General features: G+C 48.5%; 1 protein-coding gene across 6 annotated transcripts in view; it reads right to left on the bottom strand.

Moving 5' to 3' along the window:
- The window catches only part of ANKRD44 (ankyrin repeat domain 44), a 318,146-nt gene extending 301,305 nt beyond the window's left edge, over window positions 1-16,841 (bottom strand). For all 6 annotated transcript variants that reach the window (XM_059168514.1, XM_059168518.1, XM_059168517.1 and 3 more), the window contains exon 1: window positions 16,569-16,841. In XM_059168514.1, the coding sequence (XP_059024497.1) occupies window positions 16,569-16,595 (27 nt within the window). In that variant the 5' untranslated portion in view covers window positions 16,596-16,841. The remainder of the gene's footprint in view (window positions 1-16,568) is intronic.
- Window positions 16,842-19,060: the final 2,219 nt, after the last annotated feature.

Below are 19,060 nucleotides of genomic sequence, written 5' to 3'. Positions count from 1 at the left end.
TATTAGTCTAGACGGTCTACTCAAAGAAACTAAAGATAGCATTTTTAGCACACAATGGGAAAGAGAAAATACTAAGATTTCTGTTTCACTCTCAAATATAAGAGGTAAAGCTCTCCTCCCCCAACGTGGCTCTTGCAGAACATCAAAAGTACATTTTAACTGTTTCTGAGTCCACATCTGGAGTTTAAAAATCCAGTTTAAAAGGCAAACGATTTAAAATACAAACATATGGCTTCCTTCTCTACAGTGATTCCTAAAGGGAGGGAAAAAAAGAAGTCTGAATACAAACAAACTATTGTTTTAAAGGGGGATTTTTCTTTTTTAATTAAAAACATACCAAGAAGGCTAACTAAGCTTCTACTTTCTCCTGGAGAAAATAATAGAAGCGAGAATTACCATATTAATCTAATTAAATCTAGATCAAAGTACAGCATAAGTAATACAAAGACAACACTCAATTTCTAAGCAGTGTGGTCCCCGAGCTTGGATTTGAGTGGGGGCTGGCGCATTTCTTCTGCAAAGAGCTTGACAGTAAATGTTTTCGGTTTTGCTGGCCACGAGGGCTCTGTGGCAACCACCTAACTCCAATCACGGAGGTCCCCAGAGCGGCCATAGAAAATAGGTACACGAATGAGGGAGGCTGGGTTCCAATCAGATTTGATTTATGGACACTGAAATTTGAATTTCATGTAATTTTCATGTGTCTCAAAATATGTTTCTTTTGATCTTGGTCAACCATTTAAAAATGTAGAAACTAGGGGCGCCTGGGTGGCTCAGTGGGTTAAAGCCTCTGCCTTCAGCTCAGATCGAGCTCCGCATCAGGCTCTCTGCTCAGCAGGGAGCCTGCTTCCTCCTCTCTCTCTCTTTCTCTCTCTCTGCCTACTTGTGATCTGTCTCTGCCTACTTGTGATCTCTCTCTCTGTCAAATGAATAAAATCTTTAAAAAAAAAATGTAGAAACTATCCTTAGCTGACAGGCCAAATCTGAACAGGCCTAGAGCTAAATTCAGCATGTGGCCCGACCATCACCCGCCAGCTTCAGGTTAGAGCCCTCGAAGACTAGAGCAGCCACTGGCTCGTCCAACCAACATCCTTATTCCTTAGAGGAAACTGAGGCCCACAGAGATGTCAGGGCCGCCAGGTCTCACAGCCAGTTCTGGCAGAAAGGGAGGTAAGAATGGATCTCTGGAAAAGCACACTAAAGCCATAAGGCAGTGATAAGGAAATGTCCTTCTTGAGTTCACTCGCAAGGACAGGCGGTGGACGCTGAAAACCAGAGCTGTCGCAGGACCCTAGTTACGAGGCCCCGGAGTGGCCAAACCTGCCTCCCCACGTGCAAAATGACCTGTTATCCACCGGTCACTCCTTGGAATCTGATAGCTCCGGACTAGCAGCAAGGACCCCCGCCCCCCGTGCACCGAATCACCATCAGCCTGATTCTTCCCAGCCTCTGGGTACATAGCTCGGGTCGTTTCTTTCGTAGTGTAACCAACAACCTCCTCTTTGGTTATTCCAATCTTAGAACTCCAAGAAGTGAGTGTCCGTGGGCTTGAAGAGCAGCACTCAGTGTTAAAAATCATGTTTAAGAGCAGAGTATGGCAGGTAATGACCAATTTAGGTTAAAGTTCAAGAGTGGCTCTGACATTCACCTTGGGAAGTAACATGGTCAGTCTCTCTCCATTCTCAGTTCCTTCTCTGTTTTGTTTTTTAACATTTATTTATTTGAGACAGAGAGAGAGAGAGAGAGAGAGGAGAGTGTGTGCACACAGTGTGGGGAGGGAGCAGAAGGAGAGAGAGAGAAAGTCCAAGAGACTCCACGCTGAGCACAGAGCCTGACTCGGGGCTGGATCTCACCTCTTGAGACCACACCCTGATCTGAAACCAAGAGTCTGACATTTAACCAACTGTACCACCCAGGCAACCCCCCCTCTTTTTTTTTTTTTTAAGATTTTATTTATGTATTTGACAGACAGAGATCACAAGTAGGCAGAGAGGCAGGCAGAGAGAGAGAAAGGGAAGCAGGCTCCCTGCTGAGCAGAGAGCCTGATGTGGGGCTCGATCCCAGGACCCAGGGATCACGACCTGAGCCGAAGGCAGAGGCTTTAACCCATTGAGCCACCCAGGCGCCCCACCCCTTCCTTTTTTAAAAAAATATGTATTTCTCTCCTATTTTTCTTTCTTTAATCTACTCTTTTTTTTTTTTTTTTTTTGGTATTACTCTCATTTTCATTTTCCTCTGACCCTTATTATTTTGCCCTACACCTTAACCAGATACACCTCAAAATGAAATACATCTTAGAATTAAAACATACACGGGGGGCCAGGCCGGCTCAGTCGGTGCAGCATAAGACTCTTGATCCTGGGGCTGTGAGTACAAGTCCCACATTGGGTGTAGAGATGACTCAAAATAAAATTGCCTCCTTTTTATTGCATTCTGTAGTTTTAAAAGAGAAAAAAAGACTCCAAATTAAAGTGACTTTTTACAAAGAATCCTCTGACTTTTTTAATCACATCTTTTTCACAGAAATATATGGCTTTCTATTCTGTTATGTGTTTGTTCAAGACTTGAAACTTGAATGTTTCTCAGAAATTCTCTCATGACGATTTTTGAAGAAGATTGCCCTATCAACTATTTTGTTCTTACACACTTCCTCAAAAAGACATGGTTTTATACTTCTGTGAAGAGGAAGTGGCATTCTTAAAAGTAATTTTCAGTTCTTTTTGACAACTTAAATCAAGAATGACTGCAAACTCCTCAGAGTTTTTTCAACACACATTTATTCCTCTAGATCTATCCAAACATAAAATTCTTCAGTCAAATAAACTCAGTCAATACATTAATTAAAACCAAAATCAAAGAAAAATGCACTTCCTAAAGTTGTAGGAACCAAAATGCTACAATTCAAATCTAAGTATGGAGACTTCACACAAAAGTAAAACACACAGAAACATTTTCTACCAATGCTGTTTAAGTTAGAAATTTTTTTTTAAAAGACCAGATAAATGGTCATAAATTGAAAACAAAAAATAATTAAAACCATATTCTCATAGAACTGAAACTGACCCTAGAGAACTAGTCTTTACTTTGACAAATGAAGAACCAACTAGAAATTCAAGGACTATTTACTGAGTGCCCGTAGGCCACTTGCAGTACAAAGACTTGTCCCACTTGATTGTCATGACTTCCCCATGAAGCAAGTATTATTATAACCATTTTTAAGCAAGGAACGTTTTGTCACAGTTGTGTCTGAGACCCGTAGTCAGGAGCAGAGATGTGCCTACAGTCTCCATCTCCAGGCACCGACTTCCGTATTCTCTTAACTATGCCACTCCCATGTAATACTTTTGGAAACTGTTCAGAGAGATGTCACGACATTTTAAAACATTGTATATACAGTCATAGAGCACCCCGGGACCTTGACACAAGATTCTTTGCTAAAGAGCAGAGCTCCTCAAAACGCGATTGTTTATTCGTGGCTGCTAAGAAAAGCAGCATTCGCAACTAAATGTGCCGCTCACCTCACGGGCCCCAAGACTTAATTATACTGAGGCTCCAAAGCAGCCAAAACCCTAGTCAGCAGGCTTCTGAACTACACACGACAGTATCACTTACTCAAGTTGCAACTGGCACTTCTCAAGCCTACAATCTATTCGTAGAGCTGGGCTCCATTCAGACAGAGACAGAAGGGGGCACCTTCTGGCTAAGCAGGTTAAGTGATGGAGACTGGCTGGTGAGATCGAGCCCCATGGAGGGCTCCGAGCTCAAGGCAGAGCCCCCGTGGGATTCTCTCTCCTTCCCCCTCTGCCCCTCCTGTTTGTGCTCGCCCTCTCTCACGCTCTCACGCTCTCTAAAATAAGTAAATAAGTTTTTTAAAAATAAGGGGGGGGAGGGTATGGAAGGATTCTCACACTTGTAGAAATAAAGATATCTCAGCTTTGAGGGCAACAACCAACACCTACTTCCTGTTCAGGTAAGAAAAGAGGTGTGGCAACAAGGGTTATTAAAACTGACACCTTGTAACCGTGAGCTGTCTTTCAACGCTTCCCAGTGGAGGGGGGCCTGGGCTGCTCAGTCGGCTACGCCTCGGATTTGTGATGTGAGCTCAGGTCATAATCTCAGGGTCATGGGATCAAGCCCCATGTGGGGCTCGGAGTTCAGTGGGGAGTCTGCTTCTCTCCTTCTCCCTCTTCCTAGCCCCTTCCCCATTGGCACACACACACACTTTTTCTTTCTCTAAAATAAATAAACTAAATCTTAAAAATATATATAAATAAATAAAACTACGTAGATTAAATGGAAACACAGTTTAAAAGTAATGTAACACTGGGGTGCCTGGGTGGCTCAGTCTGTTAAGTGGCTGCCTTCAGCTGGGGTCATGATCCCAGAGTCCTGGGATCAAGCTCCACATCAGGCTCTCTGCTCACCAGGGAGCCTGCTTCCCCCTCTCTCTATCTCTCTGTCTGCCTCTCTGCCTACTTATAATCTGTCAAATAAATAAATAAAATCTTAAAAAAAAAAAAAAAAAGCAATGTAACATCGTGATAAGCACCCGGTAATACATGGAACTGTGAAACCACCATATTGTACTCCTGAAACTAATATGACACTGTATGTTAACTAACTGGAATTTTAAAAAAGAAAAAGTGACATAACAAAGTGAATTTGGGCAACTCTAATATCTAAATTCCCTGGAAATACCTTACACTGAAATAACTGTACAGAACTGCCAAATCTGGGTCTTCCTAAAGGCATCCAAGTTGTGGGTTTCAAGGCAGATGCTCAAATACCCACTTTGAGTAAGTCAGTAGATGGGCAACCTTCCTAGCCAATTCCAAGTTAGGTGCCTCTTTCTATAGGCAACAAAACTAGCAGGACTGTGTGCTTTTCTGACAATCAAAAAGGATTCCAACAACTCTCCTGAAGACATTCTACCAGGGGGACAGTAGACAGCTTAGAAGGGGCACAAAGAGAGCAGGAAGAAGTAAACTGAAAGGGGGGAAAAAAAGGGCTTCCAAAGAGTGAGTCACTAAAATATTTAGGAGCCCTGGGCACATGCTAAGGTTTTGTGGTTTTGTTTTCTTGTTTTGTAAGATAAAGACTTTCTTTTTAAACAAAACCACAATACCATATTCATACTTTAAAGCATCAAATAAACAGGCAGTATTCAAATTTCCCTTATTGTCTCACAGAAGTGTGTTTGTCTGAATCAAAATCCAAATCTATTCGCTGCAATTAGCTTACATGTCTTAATTCTCACTCATCTATATATTTCCTCTCCTCCTCCCTTTTTTATCTTGCAATTGACTTTTTTAATTAGGTTCCACGGCAGAATTTAGTGATTCATCAGTTGTATAGAACACCCAGGACTCATTACATCAAGCGGCCTTCTTAACGCCCATCACCCAGTCACCCCGCCCCCTCACCCACCTCCCCACCAGCAACCCTCAGTTTGTTCCCAGGGTTCAGTATCTCTTATGGTGTGCCTACCTCGAATTTTGGCCTTATTTTAGTTTTTCTTCCCTTCCCCTATGTTCATCTGTTTTGTTTCTTAAATTCCACATATGAGTGAAATCATCTGATATTTGTCTTTCTCCGACTTATTTCACTTAGCATAATACCTTCTACTTCCATCTATGTGGTTGTAATTGGCAAGATTTTATTCTTTTTGATGACTAAGTAATACACACACACACACACACACACACACACATCTTCTTAATCCATTCATCTGTAAATGGACACCTGGGCTCCTTCCATATTTGGGGTATTGTGGATGTTGCTGTTATAAACCTTGGGTTGCAGGTGCCCCTTCAAATCATAATGTTTGGGGTGCCTGGGTGGCTCAGTGGGTTAAACCTCTGCCTTCAGCTAAGGTCATGATCCCAGGGTCTTGGGATCGAGCCCCACTTTTGGGCTCTCTGCTCAGCAGGGAGCCTGCTTCCTCTCTCTCTCTGCCTGCCTCTCTACTTGTGATCCCTATCTGTCAAATAAATAAATAAAATCTTTAAAAAACAACAACACCACAATGTTATCCAAGGTGCACAGCTAAGAATGTGCACCTTGGATAAATACCTAGTAGTGCAATTTGTAATTGATTTTTTTAAAGAAATGAAATCATTTTTCTTGTATACTCTCCGTAGTCTGGATTTTTTTAAATAATTTTTAATAAAAATTTATAAGGTTGAAAGCAGGCCTTCTCCAGACCTACTACACTAATCCGTCCGTGTCCTGAACCATGAAGACCGTCCATCCAATCCAGCCTCTTTCAATGCAGTTCAGTACTCCAGGATACATGTTTATTCACAAAACGTGGCCATAACAAGATGTGTACAATATTCAAGTAGGGGGTATCGTAGTGACAGAAGTACCCGTAAAGTAACACCACACCTTGTGCTTCAATACCTTCTTAGAACAAGATGGGATATACATTCATTTTTTTAAATCATGCCTATACAACACATGGAAACAATGAGTTTTGTCCTGACACAATTTATGTCTCCAGGAGAGGACATGTAGTACCTACCCAAAAAACTCGAGGGATGCCTGGGTGGCTCATTCGGTTAAGCATCTGCCTTTGGCTTAGGTCATGATCCATCCCTAGGATGGAGTCCCATATGGGGCCTTGCTCAGTGGGGAGCCTGCTTCTCTCTCTGCTTGCGGCTCCCCCTTCCTGTGCTCACTTTCTCTCTTTTCTCTAACAAGTAAATAAATAAATAAAACCTTTTTTAAAAAGAAAGAAAGAGAAAAACTTAAGAAAAAACCCAAACACCCTTCCTGCCAAGTATGCATGTCGAGAATTTCTTTCCTTTCCTTTTCTGTTTTCCTAGTCGGGACCCTCTGCTTCAGAAAATTCAGGCTTCAGATTACCTGCCTGGCACACAGCACACCCCCCACCTGGGCTGCCTCCCTGGTCTGGGTCTAAACCACTCCCTTCCTCAAGGATCACGCGACTCCCTCCAGCTCCCTAACGCCTTTCTTAGCAACTGCGCCCGTCTGGGGACTTCGTGAGGGACTTCCGTCGTCCCTCACGAGTGCCCTCAGAATGTCCTCTAAACCTGCCCTCCACCTGGCTCGGTAGCTGCTTCACATGCCACATGCCTTCAGTGACCATCTGACGACAGCCCTCCGTGCACGAGGCCTGCAACACTATCTCTGCCAACACTGTGAGCTCCACGAGGAAAAGAGCCTCTTGTGGCACTGCGCCCGTCTCCAGAGGCCAGAAGCACAGCAGCTAAGAATGTGCACCTTGGAGACAAGCTTGTGCGGATGTGAACCCCAGAGTCCTGTGACCCCCAAGAGACTACTTAATCTCTCAGCTCTCGTTTACCTCCTCTCTTAAGGGCAACGGTGACGGTCCCTCCTTTGTAGAGATGTTGTCGGGATAAATAACATCAGGCATGATTATTGTCCTAACTCCTCCTCCCCAATTCTCTCTCTGGTTTCTAACCATTTTCCTGCACCTGTTCTTATCCTTTGTGCAAAGAGGGGGAGCAGAAAACTCCCCCAGACTCACTGCCTTGGAAATGAAGTTTACGAAACAGACTTTGATTGCCTGAATACATAAAAGACGACCCACTTTGCCATGTGTCTGTGCGTCCCTCCCTGTAAAATCTGGGGTCCACATCTCCTCTTCCCTAGTGTCACTCTGACTTCTCCCCTATAAAGAAATGGAACCTACTGGGAACCAACTATGGTGCTAACCCATCCCTACCACCAAAAGTTCAATTTAACAAGAGAAGAAATATAACCAGAAAAGAAGACAATGTGTGATCTTTTATCTTTTGATGAGGCAGAACGATTACTCCAAATTTCATGGAAATCCAACATCCCAGTGTACAGATAGGAGCTCTGTTTACGGAAGTATTTGTAAGTTTCTTTTTGTTTGAGCACCTAATGAGCAAAAACCTTTGAACATGTAGACATATACATACACACACATATATGTTTATATCGTTCGATTAATATCATTCAATTTATTGGGCATTTACTATGTGCCTTATATCGTTTCTAAGTGCTGAAGTTTTAGCAGCGAATGAACCAAGCTAACAAAACAACAAAAAACTCTTGCCCTGTTATTCGTATCTCTTCTACACGTAAGTTTTTATTTTTACAAAAAGATAAAATATATGGTAGGAGGGACATGTCCTACGGAGAGGAAATAAAGGAAGGGGACAGGAAATGTGGCGTCGGCCGCTGACAGAGCGAGGTCAGGCAAGGACTCCGTGAGAGTAAAGATCTGAAAGGGGTGCGGCTGGGCGTGCGGTGTGGGGAAGAGCTTCACAGGCAGCAGGAACTTCAAGGGCCCACAGGCGGGAGGGCGCCTGGCCGCTCAGTGATCCGGGAGGAGGCCGATGCGGACGGGGGTCAGGGAGGGGAGAGGCAGGAGGAGACGGGGCCGGGCAGGCGAGTGGAGGGGCCTGGGGGGCCACTCTACGACATCGGCTTTTCCTCTGTGTGGGCTGGGAAGGGCTGGGAGGGGCTGGGCGGGGGACAGACGCGATGTGGGCATCAGAGTCCGGGGCTCCGGCCGCCAGGCTGGGAGCAGAGCGTCAGGGCCGGGTGAGCAGGTCGGCCGCCGCACCAGCCGTCTGCGAGCCGGTTCGGCCAGGTGGTCAAAAGTGGAAGTAGAACGAAGAGGATTTTTATAGTACCGGGTACAACATATATTCAAAATACAAAAAAAGGAATATTTTAAAGGGTTCTAAAAGAACTACGAATTCTGATCTTTTCTTTCCCAAACTCAACAAGCCATCCTGCTCAGCCCTGGGGTCGAGGCACCCCTGGCTTCTGGAGGCCATAGTTTATCGACAGTGGGCTGGCTGGTTTGTCCCTGCTTACCTGAACTTCTCCTTCCTGTCTTTCCCTCATCTTGCCAGTCTTACACAGCAAAACAAGCTTCTGCAGGCTGAGTGTGTCCACACGTACAGAGACTGTTCGCTGCGAGTGGGAATTCCCTCCTCGAGAAAGTCTGTGGTCCCTGTGTCATTGCACCCAATCTCTGGGAAAATGGACTTGTTAGACCCAGATGTTATTAGGGAGTTCAGTAAAATGGGATTAGGGGAGACCCCAGGACTTTGGCTAATGCAGCATCTCGGAGCAATGCTGAAGTAGGCACCAGCTCTGCACAGCTCACAGCAGACAAACACAGGGTCTGCGAGGCCTGCTCCCCTCGCTCTGCACGAAGCCCCAGGGAATTCTCACAGGGCTGCACTGAGAGCTGTCCCAGGGCTGTGTCCCTCCCTGGAAACCAGCTGCTGCAGATGCCGGATGACAGTCTTGGGGAAAGGACCCCTGACCTTTAGGCAGGGCGTGGGGTGTGGGTCTCAGACCTGGTCAACTCCAGCTGCAGCCAATCCCCCTGGGTTGGGGGTAAGGGGGGAGGGAGAGAACAGAAGTTCACGGAAGGCAGATACTTTTCAAAAACCAGATTCCATGAGTTCAGACGAGGTACCTGTAGTATTCTGTTAGACAGTTAGAACTTGAAAGAATGTAGAGGAATCTCCACCCATCCAGTCCCATTTGACACAGAAACGAAGGCCAGGACTTGCCCAGAGCCATACAACTATCAGAAAAAGAACCATGAGTAGAAACCCTGTCTATGGTTGCCATCTAGTATTATTCTGAAAACAAACAAAAGCAATTTATCACTGAAACCTTTTTTTTTTTTTTTTTAACACTAAAACCTTTGAGACAGATTGGAACTGTGGGGAAATTTTGCATGTCTAGGCCTCAGATGTTTCTAAAAATCCCTCTAGTTTTACCAAGAGCTCTGGAGGCTCCCCTGGGGCAAAATGGTCTCCTGGTACTAAAGATACCTTAGAAAGTTCCACTGGGATGCTCAGGACTCACAGGGTGGGGGTGAGGGCATTAGAGACACAGAAGACGGAGAAATACAAGCAAGCACGATTGCCTTAGCAAAGTCTGAAAAAGCCCAAAGACAGACTATGTACTTCCTATTTGCTTCGTCCAACGAACAGAGTGGTAAATAAATTTTCAGTTTCAAAAGGGGAGACAAATAAAAAGATCCTTTAAAAGTATGAACCTCATAATGAAAACCTAGAGTCATGATCATTAATTCCAACCTCTTGGACTACCGACTTTTTTACAGGCTTGAACACGGATGAGAGACAATACCTGTTCTCTCAGCCTCTGAAGTCAAGCAGAAGGCAAATACGGTGTTGCTAAAAGGCTGCTAAAGAAAGAATCAATCAAACGGATGCTTTACAGAATATATAACCTCACGTGATCTACCCAATGGAGGGGGAGTAGAGGCCACAGGGCGGAAATCAGTTCCTAAATCATTGATGCTGGTTACAACGTTCTTCTGGAATCCGAATTTAACTGTTTGACTTTGTTACCTAGAAAATAAAACTGGAGCTCATCAGCAAATACAACCTCCACGGCCGTGTCTGTGAAGATTCCAGTACAAACCGTCAGCAGAGGGACTGAGTCACGGAGGGAGCGGGAGGGGCCCAGGCACCTGAAAGGCATCCGGTCCAACCTCTTCCTTCTACAAAGAAGGACATGAGGCCGGCAGGGCCTAATGGGACCTGCCAAGGGTTGCTAACACACAACAGAGGCCACCCCTCCCTTACCTCATACCCTGGCGAACACCGGTCACTCATCATCCGTGTCCCCATCCTCAGCTCCCAGAGCCAGAGTGTCCCACAGCCCCTCACCCAACGGGTCTGAACTGATGGATGAGACGGAAGCTGGTGGCCGACTCTGGCCTCGCACAAGGTGAGAAAGCAAGCTTTGTAGCACCTGCGCCAGCGTACATCTCACTCCAAAGAGAGCGACTAGTCTACTGGTCACTCGTCCGCTTACTGTCAAGCCTGGGGTGAGCACACAGTGTCTGTAGTGTGACGGTGTGTCCAGGTTTACCTGGCACAGGCCTGCTTCACACCTGTTTCCCCAGCTTAATATTCAGTAGAACCCGCATCATCTCAAAGCTGTCCCAGAATGAATAAAAATGATACGGCCATCCAAATCCTATGTCACTCCTACCCATCTACAAACACTTATAAATCTTTGTTTTTGGAGAACACGATGGGTCAGGAAAGAAACACTGAGTTAGGAACCAGTAGTTTTCTCATACAAAGGGGCTTTTAAATAATACTAAACCCAAATAATCTTTGTGTCTTTTTTTTTTACTTAAATTCAATTAGCCAACATATAGTACATCATCAGTTTCAGGTGTAGTGTTCAATAATGTAACACCCAGCGCCCCTCACACCATGGGCCCTCCCTGATGCCAAATAATCTTTGAAAGGGGCTCAGGGATCACTACTGTCACCAATCTCTTATACCTTGACCTTCAACATGGAATCTTCTTTGAGGAAAACAAAAAGGAGTGCCATAAGGGGCACCTGGCTGGCCAAGTGGGTAGAACATGTGACTTGATCTCAGGGTGGTGAGTTCAAAGAGCTTACTTTAAAAAACAAAACAAAAACAAACAATAATAATAATAATAATAAAGGAGAGCCATAGCTTACCAAGTTTCAAAACCACAGGATTAGCTTTCTCCAGCTCTTCCTTATTTTTTAAATTATTTCATGTTATATTTTGGCCTACAGGAAACTCACGGTTATGTTGTTGAAACAGAAATCTTTTTAAAGAATGATTCAGTCCTGTTTCTGGCACAAACAACTGTGCTTTTTGGAGTTTATATTTACTCTCTATTTAGAGAAAAAGAGGAAGTAAAAGTTGAAATCTTAAAAAAAAAAAAAAAAAAGCATGTTCTGCTGGGTTTATACCAGAGCAGCCAGTCATTTATTTAAGAGATGCAAAAATTTGGTTTATTTGGAAAAATCACTGGTCCAGACAGCATAGTTGTTAGCTTTGTGGTCAAGAAAAAGATACTGATAGCATTTTGTGGAAGGTTTAAAGACTCTACCTAGGTACTAGAAGTTTCCTTCTGTATCAAGACGTTAGGAATAGTTCTGAACAGAGACTACAGACGGTTTTAACTTTTTTTGTGTGTATCCAGCATTCTGACTTTTCTATAGCGATCATAGTGTATTTACTAATGACCCAGAAAAAATCCCCGGGGCCACCCATCAACAGGTCTTCCAGCACGGCAGGGGGCTGGAGAGAGGAACAGGATACGCCAGGCCCACAGAGCACAGAGAGCAGCGCCTGACTCCGGGTCTGGCCCCGAGAGCAAGGAGGACTGCAGGGTAAAGCTCGCCTGATGGCTTTCGGGAAAGAAGAACAGGCATCCACGGGTCCTACAACCACACTGACCTTTCAACCACTGAAAGTAGGGCCTTGTGGTTAGAGCCCCACCTGGGCAATCAGACTGCCAGGGTAGGACAGGGTGCTCCTTAGTGGGTGTATGACATTCAACAAGTCAGTTGGCCTCTCTATTCTCGTTTTCTCATCTATAAAATAGGAATCACACGGCCTCCAACTTCCTAGTGAGGCTGTGAGGGTGAAGAGAGATGATTCACAGCAAGGGCCTGACATACAAGATCCCAATAAATGTAAGGCATTATTAGGTCTCTGCCAGGAAACACCAGCCCTCAAGTACACTCCCCAGTCATGTGACTGGATCCCAAAACAACTAAAGAAGGGTCCAAAAAATAAAGCCTTTCTTTCCCCTTCTTCTTTGCTGAAGGCAGGACCGCAGCAGCGTGTTTGCTGTAAACCCAGTGCCCTTGTGAGCAACGGTAGAATGAGGGCGGCCCTATGAGGTACACAACACGTCCCGAGGCCCCACACTATGAGCTAGAAATCCTGTTTTCAGAGTTACAGGATTTCTGCTTCTTGCCACTGCCACAGCTGCCAGCCACTCACTGCCTTTGGCAAGGAGATGGGTGACTCGAGTGTGAGCTAGGGCTTGGCAAGGGGACACCTAGCCAGAAGGCCTCCAGGCAGGAAGCTCAAAGAAGGGCCACCTGCTGGAACAGTTTGTCTACAGGCAGCCCCTGAGATGGAGGTGACATTCTGCTGTCAACAGCAAATTCAGGTGAGAACAGTGAACATTTCAAAGATCCAAGAGAACTTACCATTCTGGCTTCAGAACTCTGAAAACCTGTTTTGGGGGGTGAGGGGGGGTGGCCGAAGACAGGCCTAGACACTTAAAATCACTGGAACGCCTTAACCAGACATCAAAAGCAGCCCCCAGAAGTTGAATCGCAAATCAAATTGCAAAGAGTTTCATGGCCATCTTGAGCTAAAATGCATTACATCTGTATGAAACAGAACTTTCTCTCCCAAATGTAAAATCACCTCACTTTATCAAAGATTTAAGAAACCTCCTAAGGTCCATCTAGGATGAAATAATCACATTATTATATTAATTACGCGAGTGAGTACGTTCTATGCTGCGCAAGGTGACCAGCTCATCGTGGTTGGCCTAGAATTTTCCCAGCTTTAGCACCGAAAGTACCACATCTTGGGAAACCCCTCAGTTCTAGCAAACCAGGATGACTGGTCCCCATAATACTACAAGAAAAATGATGTGTGCTGTGGGAAGAGGAAAACAGAAGAGACACAGTTACAAATGCAGAAGTGCTAAATGCTAAGTTTGTTTGTAGCAACAGCTCCCAGTTCCCTCTCATAGTAAAAAAAAATAAATAAATAAAACTAAAAACCACACCTGCCTCTCCCTTTTTTAAACTATCCCAAAACAGAGTTTCAGAAAACACGGTCCCTCCTCGTGCACTACCGGCCGAGATGCCAGAGCGGGACTGACTCTTCACGAAGTGACCGCCATCAACCCAGCGAGCTCCTGCCCCCAGCTTCAGCAGGACAGGAAATGTCATCCTCTTGCATTCTTTCCTTTAGGCATGTTTAAAAACAAACCAAGACAGCTTGTGATTCAGCTTATCAACAGTAAGAATGGGTCGGGGAAATTGGGGTATCAAGCTACAAATCCAAGAGCCATGGTGGAAAAATCGAGAACCAGCTCACAGATAGGACCTTCAGCAATGACGGAGGGACGGAGAAGGGGCTGTTTCGCCAGCAGCTGACCAGCAAGTCCGGCACTCCTCTACAAACTCTGCGGAAGAAGCAGTGACTCCCACCAGGCAGCCCCCTCCCCACAATGATGGAGCAAAACTCTTGCAGCCGGAACTCAAGCAAAGGGTTTTTAAGCCTCCGGTGAGGTTATGAAGCAGCATCTAAGAATTCAGTTTCAAACTGAAAGGTAAGACTATATAAGGCAAGAAAGACCACACATTTCCTGGACCCAAAGCCACATAGAAACCTCCGTTGCTCACAGCTCCACCCAGCCCAGACCACCTCCTCACCCAGGCTCCGTGTGGCCTTGTCCCAAGACAGGATGGCAATTCTTAGATGCTCCTGAACCTTAGAACTCCTTAGATCCCTTTTATGCAGTTGGAGACGGACCCAAACGCAGCCTATAGGGCTCGTTTCTCCATAGCGATACTAGTTCCTTTGGGGAAGGGAGGAGAGGTTGGTCAGAAACATTTCATCTTTGAAAGTCCTACTCTCCTAAGTCCCCAAGAATAACGTCCTTTCTTTCTAAGACCAAGAAATACACGTTCCCCTAGTGCTCATCTTGATTTAGGTGAAGATGCCTTCTTGTAACCCTTTCAACACATCCAAGGAGAAGCCAGAGGTGTCTTACATCCTCTAGCAAAAGCCCAGAAGCCTGGAAGGCAGGGGACAGGACAGAAGCTAGTTTCAGCAACACAGGCCAGCAGCTGTGGTCCCTGAGGAACACCTGCTTCACGTCTTCAGATCTCAGGTTTTCCATTTAAAAAAAGAAAGGACTTGGGGGGCGCCAGGGTGGTTCAGTGGTTAAGCATCTGCCATGATCCCAGGGTCCTGGGATGGAGCCCCGCATCAGGCTCCCTGCTTGGTGAGAAGCCTGCTCCGTCTCTCACTGTGTCTCTCTCTGTCAAGTGAATAGATAAAATCTTTTTTAAAAATAAAATAAATAAATAAAGGACGTGAGCTAAGATTGTCTTCAGCACCTCTCCCCACACTAAAATTCCATGTGAAATTCTGCTGTGTGTGTGATTACAACAATAATGCCTCTTAGATTCCCGTCTTGTACTTTGAAGTTTCAGGAATTAAGAGACAAGTATAGTAACTTGGAGTAGCTAGGATGGCATGAGCAGGCCGAGTAAAACTGGAAGATGTTTTAAAAAGCAAATGTCTAACAGTTGTCAAAGCATGTGACCAAAAAAGGTGGAGAGGAACCTAATATCAACTCACAAACACTTTTAAATGCTCTGGAACCAGTGGGAACAAGTCGAGTCCCCCTAGGTACCAGCTGTTCTTCCAGCTAAATGTAAGGAGAAGATGAATGCTAATTCAGTGATCTCTCCTCAAAAAAAAAAAAAAAAAAAAAAGCCTGTAAATGCGTAGGGGAAAACAAAGCAAAATTTTGAATCTAATGGATAAAAGAGCAAATCATTCTGGTGACTGACTGCATCTAAAGTGCAGAATGTTCTGGTGGATTCTACCTGGTAGCGGCAAGGCAGCAAATGACAAGCATTCGAGTGGGAGGCGATGCTTCATACCAAGGAATGGCACGTTTGATGGGGTGTCAACGTCCAGACTTGCGTCTGCACCTACCAGGACCCCCGAACAGGGTTCACTTCGCTGCCCCCTGAATAAATGGCAGGAGAAGAAGCAAGCCGTTCCCTTTTTTTCGGGAAGGGAGCTGCAGAGTTTGGCCGCGCAACTTGGTTGGGCGCCTGGGAGGGTCGACGTCCTAAGAGCGGCGAAGTCTGCGGAGGTGGGTGTTTGCATCCCCAGAGCCGCGGCCGGGCTGCCCGCGAGTCCGCAGATCACCGCGCTTCCCCGCACCGGGACTCCGAAGCGGCCCTGCGCGGCGTCGGCGCCGGGAGAGCAACCGCGCGACCCCCACGGACAGGGAGGGTGGTCCGCCGCGGGGAGCCGAGCCCGGACTTCGCCTTCTCCCGGGAGACGCCGGCCACAACCACAAGCGCCTTCTCCGAGGGTCCCCGCCGCGCCCCGCGCACACGCAGCCTCGGCTGCTAAAGAGGAAGTCCCGCTGTCACGTCAAACGGATGAAGCCGGCTCGACCCCACCGGAGCCGCGGTCGGGCCCGGTCTCCGCTCGGCTCGGGGAAGGGTCCCGGGCGGCGAGCCCTTCTCCCTCCGTCCCGCGCCCTCCTTCCGGCGGCGCGGACGAGCCTCCCCGCGGCCGGCCTCGCTCGGCGGAGCCCGCGCTGCGCAGCGCCGCAGGGGCCGGAGGCGCACCTCGAGCCTCCCCTCCCCCGGCGCAGCCCGGGCCCGCGGACGACGCACCCCGCGCTCGGCCGCGCAGCCCCGCGCAGCCCCGCACCGCGGCACCCCCCGCCCCGCCGCGCCCGGCGCCCGCCCGCCCCTGCCCCTGCCCTCGGGCGCGCCGCGGAGCACCGAGCGGAGCGCGCAGTTCCGACGGCCCAGGGCGGGGACGGCGCGGGGAGGAGAGCCGCAGCCGCCGGCCCTGGAGCCCAGGCGGCCGCTCGCACCCCGCGCTCCGCCCGAGTAAACAGCTCCGCGCCGCGCCCCCCCATCCCCCCGCCGGGGCTCCGCGCCGCCCCGCGCCCGCGCGTCCCGCCCGCCGGCGCCGCCGCCCCCTACCTGGTCGGCGAGTTTGAGCACTGCCATTCTTCCGCCCCGGGCGCGCGCGCAGGTCCCCGGCCCGCGGATGTCACGCCGGCGGCCGGCGGAGCGGAGGGGACGGCCGGGGCACGGGGACCAGATCCGGCTCCCGAATTTGACAGCCCTCCCCCTGCTCCTCCCCCGCCGCCGCCTCCTCCCGCCGAGAGGCTGCCGCGGGCCGCCGGGGCTGGCCGCCGCGCCCGCCCGCCCGCATACAGGAAGTGCCGGCCGCTGCCAGCCGGGCCGCCACTGACATCACCGCGCGCGGGCTCGCTCGCCGCCGCGCCGCCCGGGCCGACGCTGCCTCCTGCCGCCCGCAGCCGGGCCTCGCAGCCCGCCGCCCCCCGAGCGCGCCCGCCGCGCCGCGCCGCGGGGCCACACCGCCGCCTGCTTTCGGCGCCTGCACGCGGCGCCCTGGCGCCCCGGCCCCGCGGCCGCAAGGGCGAAGGCGCCGGCGCCGAGGGACGCCCCACCCCGGCCCCGGGGCTGAGCGCGCCCCCCGCCCCCCTCCCAGCCCCAGCGGACACACGCGGACACACGCGGGCGCAGCCTGACGAGCGAGCCCTTGCAGACACAAGCCCCGGGGAGTCGCCGCTCACAGGCCACCGCTCTGACCTGACCTCTCACCCGAGACCTTGGGTCAGTCACCCTCCTCCACCCCGACTGCCCGGCGCTCCAACGGACTATCCCACCTAGGTCGGGGGTGTAGTTCTGGGGCTTTCTTTGTTTAAGGCGGGAGGCCCTGGACCCACTGTCTCTCTTGACGAGCGTTCGTCCAGCCCTTGGGAGGTGGCGGACGGGGCTCCAGCCTTCCCACCCCGCCTTCCCCCTACCTTCCAGCGGGACGCGCACGCGACTCCATCGCTAAGTTCAAACGCTGGGTTTTGAGCTGGGGAGATGGGGGGTGGGGGGGGGGGGACAGAGTGACTGGAGAAGAAAAGAAGTCCTAAATTAGAAGTCTTGAATTAATGGGGCTTTTGAGTGTTGTCTCCGTCCTGACTCATTTCTACAAAATCCAGTTAGCGCGCTCTTCAGCAAAGAGAACACTTGGCTCTCGAGCCCCATGGGCTACAGAGACAGTGGAATGTGCATCAGCCGTAGTAAGTGTCGACACTTCTGGAATTTGGAGCAAACATTTATTCATTCAACAACTATGTACTGCGTGCCTGCTTTGTACCACACACCAGCTGGCACGGTAGGAAAGGCAGGGAGCACGAACAGGGAAGGTACCTAGTCTTAGTGGGTGTCCTGCAGGAAGTAAAAGGTTACAACTCCTGAATGTAATCACCACGGGTAAGGGGTAGGGGCGCGGGGGATGCTTCCAAAGGAAATCCGTGCCAAAGGAACCAGACCCCGACTGGTGGGTGAGGGCAGCTTCCCTGTGAAAGTGCCAAGAGCTGAGGTTCCGGAGGAGGAAGAGTTAAGTAGGGAAGCAGGTTGGGGGACCGCTCCCAGGTAGCCCCCTGTGCCCCTGGCATGCCACAAAGCAAACCTGCCTTGAGCAGCAAACGCAGCTGCGGTTCTGGATTAAGACCAAATACCTACCTTCCGTTCACTCACAGACCAAATGTGGACTCTCCATCCCTACTTCCAGAGCCTCTCCAAAGATCAAGAGCGGGAAAGGGAGAAGGGAGTGGTAGCATCTGCTCAGCATCCCCATCTTTATTACCTGACCGTGGCGTTGTGTGACTCAGATCACACAGACAAGGGAGCTAAGGAAGCAGGCCCCTGGCTTCCACTCCTCTGCCTTTAGTAATGCTCACAGAACGTTTTTCTCCTCAAGTCCTCCTTCAAACGCGAAATAGATCGCATCTGTTGCATATGGAGGCAGCTCTTCACCACTGTCCTTGGTATTTGTACTAATATCACCCTGCGTGGCTCTGTAAGTAAACGGAATAGGACACAGAATTCTCCACTGAAGCATAGCTACCTTGCAGAAGAATGATAACAAGTAATTGAATCTACAAATGCACTCACTACCCACTTCGGTTCAACATGGCTGTGCCTATGTGTAATTTCTTATTTTATTTTATTTTATTTATTTGGCAGAGATCACAAGCAGGCAGAGAGGCTGGCGGGGGGCAAGGGGAGCAGATTCCCTGCTGAGCAGAGATCCTGATGTGGGGCCAGGACCCTGAGATCATGACCCAAGCCGAAGGCAGAGGCTTAACCCACTGAGCCACCCAGGCGCCCCAATTTCTTTAAGCCCAATTTAAAAGGAGGAGGAGGGAGCTGTTCCCAACTGTATCAGACCCATCAACTCCTTTTTGTAACTAGTTTGTAATACTCCCCTTACTGTCCTGAAATGAAATTCATAGATAATTAACTACCTATGCAAATTTCCCAAGAAATCAATATAATCTCTTAATGATATAATAAAGGTAAAATAAAAGGAAAACGATTCGTCATTAACTTTGTATTAGAAGACAAAATAAATAGTAAGATGCTTACACATGTATGTAGAACCATTG

Source organism: Mustela lutreola, chromosome 3 (assembly GCF_030435805.1).
Source record: "Mustela lutreola isolate mMusLut2 chromosome 3, mMusLut2.pri, whole genome shotgun sequence".
Lineage (NCBI taxonomy): Eukaryota > Metazoa > Chordata > Mammalia > Carnivora > Mustelidae > Mustela > Mustela lutreola.
This window is presented reverse-complemented; position numbering and strand designations above follow the sequence as displayed.